The sequence below is a fragment of the Pyrgilauda ruficollis genome, unplaced genomic scaffold (genome assembly GCF_017590135.1).
Source record: "Pyrgilauda ruficollis isolate IOZ18807 unplaced genomic scaffold, ASM1759013v1 scaffold15, whole genome shotgun sequence".
Lineage (NCBI taxonomy): Eukaryota > Metazoa > Chordata > Aves > Passeriformes > Passeridae > Pyrgilauda > Pyrgilauda ruficollis.
The window spans coordinates 128,663-141,226 of record NW_024513654.1 but is presented as its reverse complement, the minus strand read 5'-3'; the positions used below and the strand labels follow the sequence as shown (position 1 = coordinate 141,226).

The 12,564-nt window shown below is 49.7% G+C and overlaps 1 protein-coding gene across 1 annotated transcript in view; it reads right to left on the bottom strand.

The window, feature by feature from the left end:
* CBL (Cbl proto-oncogene) overlaps nucleotides 1-9,678 on the bottom strand; it is a 34,916-nt gene extending 25,238 nt beyond the window's left edge. The window contains exons 1-2 of the mRNA XM_041461109.1: nucleotides 9,396-9,678; nucleotides 2,858-3,105 (exon numbers count right to left, since the gene is read on the bottom strand). Coding sequence (XP_041317043.1) covers nucleotides 2,858-3,105; nucleotides 9,396-9,542 — 395 coding nt within the window. The 5' untranslated portion in view covers nucleotides 9,543-9,678. The remainder of the gene's footprint in view (nucleotides 1-2,857; nucleotides 3,106-9,395) is intronic.
* Between the last annotated feature and the right edge of the window lie 2,886 nt (nucleotides 9,679-12,564).

The following is a 12,564-nucleotide window of genomic DNA, read 5'->3' as shown; positions in this document are numbered from 1 at the left end:
CAGTATCTCTAATAAAAACCCCAAAGTTACCAAGTTGCATCTGATCTGCTCCCTGAAATTCAGGTTTAAACAGTACCCAGAAGTTGCTGCTCATACCTATCAGTCAGGAAATGCACACAGAGCTTTAAAAGCACCCTCAGCAGCATAAATTTTTAAACAGACATGGAAGTGAGCTAAAGCAGAATCTAAATAGCATCTTGAAAGCTCTCTGAACAAAACAAGTGAGCTCTCCTGACAAAAATCACAGCGTGAGTTTAAGGCAGGAGAGGTACAACCATGGTTAATTTATGTATTTATAGTCTGAACCACTGTACACCAAAACCACAGAGCTACAGAGACCTCCCAAATGTCTGAGGGGAAGTACACAAGGAGCAAGTTGGAAATGACAGGAATAGAAGGGTGATGCTCAAGTGATCAGGGCAGTTCTGAACCTCCTTCAGTCATTTTTCATCGCTGGGCTGGAGGAGCAAACTCCAGCTTTCACACTGCTTCTGCAAATGCCAAAATTGGGCCTTTTGCTCTACACCAGGAGCCATTTGGGGGAGAAAATAGGAAGCAAACAACAAGAAGGAAAATGAAAGCGAAGTCTGGAAGAGAGGAGGAAAAAGGCTTCAAAAACAACAGGGACAAAAAAAGTCAGAAAAGTCCAAACAACACATCTATTAAACTTTTAAAGTCCTGTTCTCAAAACACTGCAGACTAATGGCCACAAACATGAAAGATATCAAGAGCAAACTGGATTTTATATATATATATATACACATACAGATATGTATATATTTGCATATATTTATATACATATGTATTTATATATATATATACATATATATTTACACACTGCCATGAGTACATTCCCAGTGAATAGCAGACCCAGGTTCTGTTTGTTTGCTTTACAGACTGCTGACCACCTTCCAAAAAACTTCTCCCACACTTGGAGTGTTTGGGTTTATTAATGTCTTAATAAATTATTATAAATTATTATGAATTTTGAATTTATTAATTTACTAATTATTATCCAAAATATTAGTATTTTTCTTCAGGTCCTAGCAAGGTGAGAAAATGTCAGTTTCTTCACCTTAAATTAGTACACATATTTTATATCTATAGGTGCATTTATAGCAGAAATTCATTTAATTTAATTAACAAATAGCACTGAAGTACTGGGTTCCAAGAACCATTGAATCTGGCACTGGCAGTGCAGCATTTAACAGAATCCCCAAAACCAAAATCCTCATTCTTTGTGTAGGTATCTCTCGAACTGGTACACACATCACAGGCACTGGCTGTTCTACTCCTGTCCTTTTCTGTGACAAATTAAAGAACTGAGAATGTTCCAGCACCAGCAGAAGGAAAAGGCTCTCTGGTGTTACCCCTTTAGTCAAACAGTCACTGCTGCTTCCTGGGCTGTGCAGAGGCAGAGGAAGATGCCATGAGAGTGGCCAGGATGTGATGCTGTTTTAATGCTTGTGTTTAACACAAGTCTCCCCACAGTTCCTTCCCTGCTAAAGCTGTTTATTCATAAATGGGACAATTAGCAATTCCCCCAGGACTGCCATGCCTGCTGTGAGAACAGCAGCCTCTGCTGCAGTCCTGACATTCACATCTATCAATCTGGATTTCCCCTGCTCCCTCCAGTCAATTAGTTGGATTACAAACCAACTAGGATGATTAACGCCCTGGAATTACTTCTCTTTGCTCCTCTCTGAAAAACCAAGGCACTGGAGGTGAGATTTTGGATTCATGACTGACACAGCCACCATTTACTCATCAGATGTTCCAGATTTATGACAGATAACAATACACACACAGTTAACAGCACTCCAGAAAGAAGCTTCCATTTCTTAATCCATTCTTCTACACAAGCAGTAGCAATCCAAGCAGCACCAGCAATGCCTTCTGAGCCACTGTCACAGCCTTTGGTTGGAGCTCAATATCATGGAATATGCTACACAGAGTTCAATATTAAACCAGAAACATGTGCCAACGCTTTTCCCCCCTCCAGTAATTCCAAGCTGTTGCCAGGCCGTTAACCACATTCTCCCCAGGGCAATTATGTTCAGCCACTGGATGGTTTTCACATTTTTTCCACCTTTTTTTTTTTAAATTCAACATCTACTCCAAAAACCTGAAATGAGTTTGGTGTTACAAATGTATGCCTTGTATATCTCTGCCTGTTAGACCTTGCACAAATGTGTCAGATTCATCCTTCCCAGAGCTTTACTCCTAATTCATCTTGTCTTTCCTTTTCTTAAAGCTGGATGAGGAAACACCTTCTCAGGTACACTAAGTTCATACTATTTTGCTCAAGAGAGCCTTATATTCAGCAAGTGCAGTTTCTACCTCCACCTATCCCTTTTTTAAATGCTGTTCACCATGAAGATGCCCCTTGACCTCAGCTATGCCTTTGTACAAAATGAAAGACGAGCTGACAAATCTACCTTAAACACAGATAAATTCAACATCTACTCCAAAAACCTGAAATGAGTTTGGTGTTACAAATGTATGCCTTGTATATCTCTGCCTGTTAGACCTTGCACAAATGTGTCAGATTCATCCTTCCCAGAGCTTTACTCCTAATTCATCTTGTCTTTCCTTTTCTTAAAGCTGGATGAGGAAACACCTTCTCAGGTACACTAAGTTCATACTATTTTGCTCAAGAGAGCCTTATATTCAGCAAGTGCAGTTTCTACCTCCACCTATCCCTTTTTTAAATGCTGTTCACCATGAAGATGCCTCTTGAACTCAGCTATGACTTTGCACAAAATGAAAGACGAGCTGACAAATCTACCTTAAACACAAATCTTCCAAACGCATTTAACTCCTCCAACAAACACCTAAAACCATTTCTCTCCTTTACCTAGGCTGGGAGTTCTCCTCGTACATCCTTTCCTTCCCTTCCTTGAAGAGGCTGATGGTCTGCTTGGTTTTTTTCATCAGGTTCTCCATGAAGACCCGGAAATACTCGTTCTCGCCCAGGGTCTCCATCTTGCCCTCGTAGCGGGACAGGATGGTGCGCAGGTGCTGGTAGGTGTCAGGCAGCAGGTCCAGGATGTAGGGAGGGCTGTTCTTCAGGGCCAGCTTGGGGTTTTGACACAGCCGTACCACCTGTGGGGATGGAGAAAGCAGCTCTGTGAAAATTCCAGGGGAGGAGCACGGTCAGGGGTTAAACACAAGTCACGGTCTTGCTGCAACAAATCTCATTTGTGGGGCAAGTGCAGATGGAATTACAGAATCCCAGAATCACTGAGGCTGGAAAAGACCTCTGAGATTGAGTCCAGCCTGGTCCCCACCTCACCAATCAGACCAGTGCCACACCCAGGCATTCCTTGGATACCTCCACCACCTCCCTGGGCAGCTCCTTCCAAAGCCTGACCATCCTTTCCATGGAGAAATTCCTCCAGATGTCCCACCTGAACCTTCCCTGGTACAGCCTGAGGTCATTTCCTCTTGTCCTGTCACTGCTTGCCTGGGAGCAGAGCCCAACCCCCAACTCACTATAACTTTCAGGGAGTTTTAGAGTGATCAGGTCTCCCCTGAGCCTCCTTTTCTCCAGATACTAAACCTAGCCACCATAAAAGAATGCAATGTCTGGGCTGAAGTGCATGTGGACTGATGAAACTCATGATAATAAATTTATGTGACAGGGGAGGGGAAAGGAAGCCACTCCACCATCCGCCATAGGCAAATGTTTCCATTATCTAAACTGAGAGAATTAAAGGGAGAGTTGATGGCAAAGCAGCCATTTGAAAAATTAAGTAGTGAACTATCAGTTCTAGAAAGGGCTGGAATTAGAGTTGTGGGGTCAGTTTTGAATCAAGTTTACAAGGTAAGAAGCAGCAGTCTAACACCTCTATATTCTGTGATTTCCAGCAAACCTGAGCACAAAATGTGGCTACACTTTGCTAAAGTTCTTCCCTATAATGAATATTATCTGGCTGCTTAACACCCAGCATATAAATGAGGTCTAAACTCATGACACTGCCAGGTATGAGGGAATTACAGATATCAAACAGTGCAGAATGCAAAAACTTAAGTAAATTGGATAAGAAAAAGCAAAAAAGCAAAAGAACAGTTTAACATCCTTTTGCAGCACCTCATTTCCACAAAACCTTGTGAAACCTTCAAGAGGAATTGAGCAGTTCCCTACAGTGCAGGCTTAAATACCTACTTCCTTTAAATATAGATGGTAAACAGAGTCATTCCTTCTGAAACAGTGCTTCAGCATTTCACTTTGCCATTTAGGGTATGTGCAAAAAGCAACCTCGTGAAGTGACACCTCCAATTTTATCTGACTTACAGCAGTGCCTGCACCAAGAGCTGACCTGAGAAAGGTTCAGTTTCAGCCAAGAGAAAGGCACACAGTGTATCAAAACTCCAACCAGAAAAATCAGGCTGCTGGTAAAAAAAAATAAACATCTAAAAAAGCCTCTGCAAGAATACATGGGAAAAACAAAGTACCAAAACTTTGCCTCCATTTTGAGGAGGCTGCCAAGGCCTTAAGATAAAGAGATGGATGGCCAGACAGCTGATTTAGTCAATTGATGCTGATGCCTCAACTGCTGCTTCCTTGGAGCCTGTGAACATTGCACACTGAACCATATCAACAAATTGAGTCAACACATTTGTCCCCTGGAAAAAAAAAATAGTTTCACTATGAGCATGAATAGGTTCTAAATATGCTCCTCGGACCCAGCTGAGCTGTGCTCTGGGCAGCAGAACCTTTTCTTCAGCAGAAATTGTTTATTATACAGTGGGTTTAAAACCCTAACAAACACAGTCAGCTCAGAGGAGGAAGCCACATGAAGCAAGCAGAGCCTGCACTTCCCTCAGCCAGCTGAAAATAGAGAACAATTTGGCTGTTACACTTTGAAAATACCCAGCTATGGGAGCAGCAGACCTGCTGCATTTCAGACTTTAATATCAATTAAAGCAATTCCCCCCAGCAGCAGAGAGTTCTGCAAACTGCTCATTCTCAGAGTCCCTGTAAAATGCTTCCCAAGAAGTAGATAACCTCAAACAGTTAACAGAAAGGTCAAAACTGCTGGTATTTTATTATCAAATCAGCTTCTTTATTTACCAAGCAGACCAAAATTAGCTAAGATGAGCAGTTAAACAAAACTGCATAATTAAGAACTGCTGCCTCCTGAGCACACTTGGGGCTTTTATAACACAGCAGCAACAAAAGCAGTGGCATTTTCCTTGTTTCTCTACGTGTGCACTTGCAGCATCATGACAACATCCAAAGGAATGTTCCCAGCCCTGGGAACAGCTGCCCCTCAGCAGCCTTCCACAGGGACCAGCAACGTGGAAGGAAATTGAGCAAAAAAGCAGAAAAATATTTTTTTGTTTAGGTGTGATGGCAACGAACAGAAGCAATCCACGGTTTTAAATTATCATCCAAAAGTTTGTCTGGCTTATGTTGTGTTCTCTGAGGAACAAACCATTTAGGGAGACATTTTTGGGTTTTCAGACACACCAATAAAGCTCAGCATGAAGAGAGGTGGGCCTGTAAAGAATCCGAAAACTGACTTCACCCATTTCCATTTTCCAAATGCAAGTCAAAAACCAGTTTCCCCAGCTGAGTTTTGAGGAAAGAATCTGTTATGTACTCATTCTAGGAAAAATAATCTCATCTAGATCTTTGAGGCCTGGAATTGAATCTTTCCCCTCAATAATCTGCAGCTTGCCTTGACTAATTCTGCATTTAAGAGTCCCAAGCCTGAGGAGCATCCAGGGGCTACTCCCAGGTAAGATATTCCCTCCCAGGGCAGCTCTGAAAACTCATTTTTTCCTTCCTTTAGCAGCTGAACAGCTAACTGCACTGAGATCACACCTCATTCCAGTGCAAGCCAACAGCAAAACAAAACCTACTCAAACATCTCTTATCTCTTGCTAGATTTGTGTTTGGCCTTTCTTCTCACAATGAAGGTGACCTGCAGTGGCACTTCTCTATATCAGTTCTAGGAACTGAATGGTATCAGGAAACCCTTTGGAGAAGCTTTATCTCAAAGCTCCTCTTCCTCCTCCGTGCCTTCCCACATTTATTCCACTCAGCTCCATCCCAAGCAGCTCATGACTAAGCCACCTATTCCTCAAATACCACCCACAGCAGTGAACTCCAGGGGGCTGCATTTAATCTCTGTTCTGCAGAGAAATGCATAAATATCACCTCATTCAGCTGAAGGGGAACATCCAGCAGGGATGGAAAGGGCTATTTTATGTCCATGCTCTGTGTGACCATGTGTAGCTGTGGGAGGAATGGTACTGACAAAAAAATTAGGGCTTTAAATGAAAGAATCTGAAAGACATAAATATGTCAGGCAGCTTATGGAGAGCATTACAGGGGAAATATTTGGACAAGAATCAACTTGCATAGGAAATTCATCAGTCACATCCGAAAGCAGAATGCTTTGACAACACCAGCTAATTATGCAGACTAACAAATGAGGTCGTGAGTGTAGTGTACCCACACAGACACAGCACGCAGCTCTGAGAGGCAAAAACATCATCTATTAAACATGCACACAAGCAGGTTTTTTATCTGCACCTGGAATTTCATGTTCCTGGCCCAGAAATCTAACCCATTCTCAACACCTTCCATTCATTTAGCACTTCTCACCACGAGCTTCTCTGGGTTTTTGCTACACCACTAAAGAGATTTGAATTCAGATGTTCTTTGAGTGTGCATAAGTACAGCTGAAATCTAACTGAAATCTGAAAGGCTTTTCAGAGCCAGATCTCTCTTCTAGTACAAGTCAGACTGAACAAGACTTCAAGCCTGAGAGCTTCTGCATGCTGCCTGTGAGTAAACCTGGAGTTAAAAGAGGTTGATGTAACTTGTGACAAATACAGCAGCAGCCTTGGCTTTTCTGTCAGTGGGGAGAGAACACATCCAACCTGCTACCCAGACCAAAACTGTGAAATTTCCCCCCAGAAAACATCCTGCTGCATTTTAAAATGCCACAATAATCAGCTTTTTTTTCAGGCTAGTCATTTCCTTCGAGCAGAGCAGGTTATGAGGTCAAACACAGGCTGCCATCTATATCTACACATTCTATAGATGAAAATGTGCATTCTTACAGGTTACACTTATTTAGGGTCCTGTTTCCATGCCCAAGCTGCCTTTTCTACATTAGCACTTGTGCCTGGCCCTCAGAGTCTGTAAGAGAGCCAATGGCACCTCTCAAAAGGGTTTTTTCCTCTGCCCCAGTCTCTGTAGGTGATCAAAGCTCATCACAGGCACAGCAAGGCACAGCTACAAACCCTGCCTTTTGTTGAGCCAGCCAACACAGAGTGATTTCTTGGCAGGAACAGAATTTAATACGCCTTTAAAGAAGTCATTTGCTCTGCCTGCTTTTAGCACTTACTGCAGGAGGTTCAGACTCTGCATGGATAAACAATGCAGGGGAAGAGAAGGAAAATGGATAAGCCTGAGGGGCAATTGGATGTGGGATGCCCAAAATCCCTGCCTGCTCTGCTCCCAGAGGGGAAGGAGGTGGCCAGGTGACAGTCCCCAAGGCCTGGGGGAAATGTGGGTGATGCTCTTACTCTACACAACTTGTAGGGCCCTGAACTCAGTGCCATAAAATGCACTGCACATTTCAGACTGCCAAGCCTAGCCCTGATTTCAGGGCTGATTAGTAATTATCAATGAAAATTCCACAAAAATGCTCGATTTTTATTTTGTGCCTATTTCTGCGTGCCTGCTTTCACTCACTTGATCATTCCCTGACAGCTCCCCAGGATTTCTGAAAACTCTGGACTGACCAGCACACCTAGCCAGGCCAGTAAATCAAATATCCCATCACACCAACAGGCCAAAAGGTCTGGTGTCCTGCCCCCGGCAAGAGCCATTTCCTGGCATTTTAAAAGGAGGAGGAGGAGGAGTGGAGAGTCTTAATGACCCCAGAGAGCCCCTCCTAAAGGTGTGGGGCTGGAAGAAGGCTTTTCCAGCTCCCACGCCACAAGTTTTTCTTGTTAAACATCACTTGATACTGTATCTTTCTCTAACTACATGTACTTATTGCAAAAGGGTTTAGTCAGGCTTTTACAGTTTTTCCTCAGTTTTAAGGAAATGTTTTTGTCCTGAGTGCAGCAACACAGTCCTGTTCATTCCAAAGGGAATAACCTGACCTGCCACAAAGATTCACTATTCACTACCCACACACCAGGCTCTATTTGCTTCCAAAGAGCAAATCCTACACTTCTCCCTTGTCCTGCTGCTGTCACCACCTGCAGCTCCCCACCAGCCCCTACCCCTTCCCAGCACCACCAGTGCCCACCCCAGCACCCATAGGATTGGCATTATCTATACATGTATATGATTTATACAGATATCACAGAATATCCTGGCTTGGAACAGATCCACAAGGATCATCCAGTGCAGCTCCTGGCCTTGCACAGGACATCCCAACAATCCCACCCTGTGTTCTCCAAATGCTGAGCTCTGGCAGCCTTAGGGCTGTGACCACTGGCCTGGGGACGCACCCCAGATCCTCTCAGGCAGTTCCAAATCCTCCATTCCAAACTGTCCCCTCTTCCTCCACCTTGTTCTTTGCAGAGCTGCTGATCTCCCTTCATGCCTTCCCATCCTGGCATCCCATTCCCATGCTGCCTCTGGCCTCTCCTCCATGCCTCACTTCTCCACCATGTTCCACATGGAATCCTTGGGGTTGGAAGGACCTCAGAGCCCATCCTGTCTCAGTCCCTGGCACAGGGACACCTTCCACTGTCCCAGGTTGCTCCAAACCCCATTCAGCCTGGCCTTGGGCACTGCCAGGGATCCAGGGGCAGCCACAGCTTCTCTGGGCACCCTGTGCCAGGGCCTGCCAGGGAACAATTCCTAATTCCCAACATCCCACCCAAGCCTGCCTTCCACCAGTGCGAAGCCATTCCCCCTTGTCCTGTCACTCCAACCTCACTACATCCTTCCCCCAAAGCGCTGCACCCCGTTCTGTGCCCACACACCTCTCACCCCCCAAATATCCCCCCCGAGCCACAGACCCCTCTGTCCCACAGCCAGCCCCACAGGCCCCTCTCTCCCACAGACCCCTCTGTCCCACAGCCAGCCCCACAGACCCCTCTGTCCCACAGGCCCCTCTGTCCCACAGCCAGCCCCACAGACCCCTCTGTCCCACAGACCCCTCTGTCCCACAGCCAGCCCCACAGACCCCTCTGTCCCACAGGCCCCTCTGTCCCACAGCCAGCCCCACAGACCCCTCTGTCCCACAGGCCCCTCTGTCCCACAGCCAGCCCCACAGACCCCTCTGTCCCACAGCCAACCCCACATCTCCAGGCTCATCCCAGATCCCCCCTGATCCAGAGCCCCAAACCCCCCAGGCCAGCCCTATGCCACGGCCACTCCGCCCCACCTCAGCCCCCCGCGGCCTCCCCACCTTATCCATGAGCTTCCAGCACTTCTCCACCATCTTCTTGTCCACGGCGCCGGGCTGGTGCGGCCCGAGGTGGTGGTGGTGCGGCTGGAACGCGTCCTTCATCAGCCCGATGAGCCCGCCGGGGCCCTTCTTCAGCGGCGCCGACATGGGGGCGCCCACACCCGGCCCGTGGGGCCCGTCCGGCACCGGGGCCGCGGCCCTGGAGGGGACCGGGCTGAGGGCGCTCCGGGCCGGGCCGGGCCGGGCAGGGCGGCGGCGGCAACCGTGGGCGGTGGCGGCGGCGGCGGCGCCCGGTTCCAGCGAGGCCCCGCCCTCCTCGCCGGCGTTGATTGGTCACCCGCACAGACCCCTCTGTCCCACAGCCAACCCCACATCTCCAGGCTCATCCCAGATCCCCCCTGATCCAGAGCCCCAAACCCCCCAGGCCAGCCCTATGCCACGGCCACTCCGCCCCACCTCAGCCCCCCGCGGCCTCCCCACCTTATCCATGAGCTTCCAGCACTTCTCCACCATCTTCTTGTCCACGGCGCCGGGCTGGTGCGGCCCGAGGTGGTGGTGGTGCGGCTGGAACGCGTCCTTCATCAGCCCGATGAGCCCGCCGGGGCCCTTCTTCAGCGGCGCCGACATGGGGGCGCCCACACCCGGCCCGTGGGGCCCGTCCGGCACCGGGGCCGCGGCCCTGGAGGGGACCGGGCTGAGGGCGCTCCGGGCCGGGCCGGGCCGGGCAGGGCGGCGGCGGCAACCGTGGGCGGTGGCGGCGGCGGCGGCGCCCGGTTCCAGCGAGGCCCCGCCCTCCTCGCCGGCGTTGATTGGTCACCCACCCCCCCGCGCGTATGGCCACGCCCCCTCCCCCGGGGTGGAGCCGACGCTGATTGGTCAGAGAGCGAGGCGCATGCGCAAAGCGACGACATGAGGGCGGCGCGGTGGCCATGCTTGGTGCGGGCGGAGCGGGCGGGGCGCGGTCGCCATGGGAACGCGGGGGCCGCGCTCTGCCCGCCGCCCCCGGGAGGGACCCGCGGCCTTCGCGGCCCTGCTTGCGAAACGGGATCGCTTCCCCTTTCCTGGAGACGCGTTCCCTTTTCTGAGAACGGCCCCGACGCGGGGAAGCGGCGCTGCACGCCCCCTTCTCCCACAGAGGGATGTGCCCGAGGCGGGAGCGGCACCGGCATCCCCATAGCGGGGAGGGAACGGGAGCGGGAGAGCGCCCCGTGCACCTGGCAGGTACCTGAGGCCTCTCCCCAAAGGCAGGGGGAGGCAGAGCCCACCGGGGCTGAGTCCCCGTTCCCGGCACCCCGGCTCCAAGGGGAGAAGGAGCAGGAGCCGGGCAGTGAGGGCAGCAGGGAGAGAAAAGGGGACCAGGGACAGAAAACGGGACTGGGCAGTGAAAAGGGGGCCAGAGAATGAAAAAAGGAAGCAGGGAGAGAAAAGGAGATCAGGGAGAGAAAAGGGACCGGGGGAGAAAAGAGAACCACGGGGTCAAAAGGAGACAAGGGAGAGAAAAGGGAAGCAGGGAGTGAAAAGGGATCGGGAGAGAAAGGGGAGCAGGGAATCTAAAGGGAACCAAGGAGTGACTTTGTCAGAGCTGGCACCACCAAACTTCTTAAAAAATTACAACATGGGCTTGAAAGTCAGTTGAGTTCTGTTTCTTTGCTGCCTTCAGATCCTCTTTTCATCTCCTCTCCGGGCAGAAGAACACATCCTTTTGCAAAAACCAGCCGTGGCTGGTAGCACAGGGGCTGTGACAGGAAACCAGGCAAAGGCAAACTGAGGGTTTGCCCACATCACTTTGGGGAACACGAGCACCCCAAACTCAGCTCTGGAGGTTGGACAGCACAGCCTCAGCCTCTGGATCCAGCCTCCTCCAGGGAGATTTGCTTCCCCTGTGGCACCCACTTGCTGAGGAGCCAAATGGACAGCACAGCAGGAAGCAGCACTAAACACAACAATGGAGCCCAGCATGGATTGGTTATAAAACTCTCTGCCTTCATTTTATTGCCTTTGGTAAAGCTTGGTAAATATTTCTGGGACAGGCAACTCCTTGTCTGGCTTTAATTACCTGGGCAAATTTTCCTAAGGATTATATTGACCTCAAATATGTCAACATTTATTGAGGCCGTGTTCCTGAGGCTTTTCCCATTAGGTGCTAATGGATTCTGGCTAATAGTCAAGCCGGATTGACCACCAGCGGGTGCCCTGGCCAGCTCCACGCTACCACAAGTACCTGGGGAGAGAGCTGGGGAGGGCAACACTGGCTCTGTGAGAGCCAAGTACAAAAATCACCATGGCTCTGATCCAAAGAGATCAGGGAACACGCTTGAGTAATTGCATTCCTGACTATCTGCTTCTTTGGGCATGATTCACTCCAAGCTGGGGGCTGTGAGACTTTAAGCAAAGGTTGATTTTGCTTGGGACTGTTGTGGCTGTCCCACTTGGGACTCCTGGGAGGGTTTCACTTGGGACTCTTGGGACAGATGCAGGGACCCCACACCTTGGTGCTGCTGGGGGCTCCCAGCCACGCTTTTCCCACTTCTCCCTTGAGTGTTCACCCCCAAACCAGCCTGCAGCTGGCCAGCCCTGCTCCCTCCTGAGCTGTCAGCTCCCAAATGCTCTGGACAAGGACTTCTTGCAGCCCAGGTGCCTGCACTGAGCTCAGAGGACACAGAAGCAGGGACTCCAGCGTGGCGTTTCCGTTCGCGCTCGAGAAGGGGCCGAGGTAAAACCTCAGCCCGAGGTTTGTGGTTCTTGGCCACATGCAAAACTCTGTGCTCATTTTCACTCTCCCACGCTCAGCAGAGAGGTGAAATTTCCCCGCTGGGATCCCCCCTGTCCCCCTCCCCCAGCATTGTCACCACCCTGGCAGGGCAGGAACGGATGCCCCTGGTGTGTCACCTGCAAGGGGAACCCTCAGGATGGTCCTGATGTGTCACCTGCAAGGGAAACCCTCAGGAACAACCTTTGCCCTGGAGCACAAGGGATGCCTGCAGGAGTTTTGCTCTCAAATTTCTGGAGGTACAGTGCCCAGGGGCTCTCAGGATGGCTCTCAGCCCCCACCTGGAGAGCTTCCACATCCACTGCCCAACTCCAGGCTTGGGAAGAGAGGATGGATCTGGCCCTGGGATGTGCTGCCAAGTCTCAGTGCTGTCCACAACATCACCCACACAAACAGCAG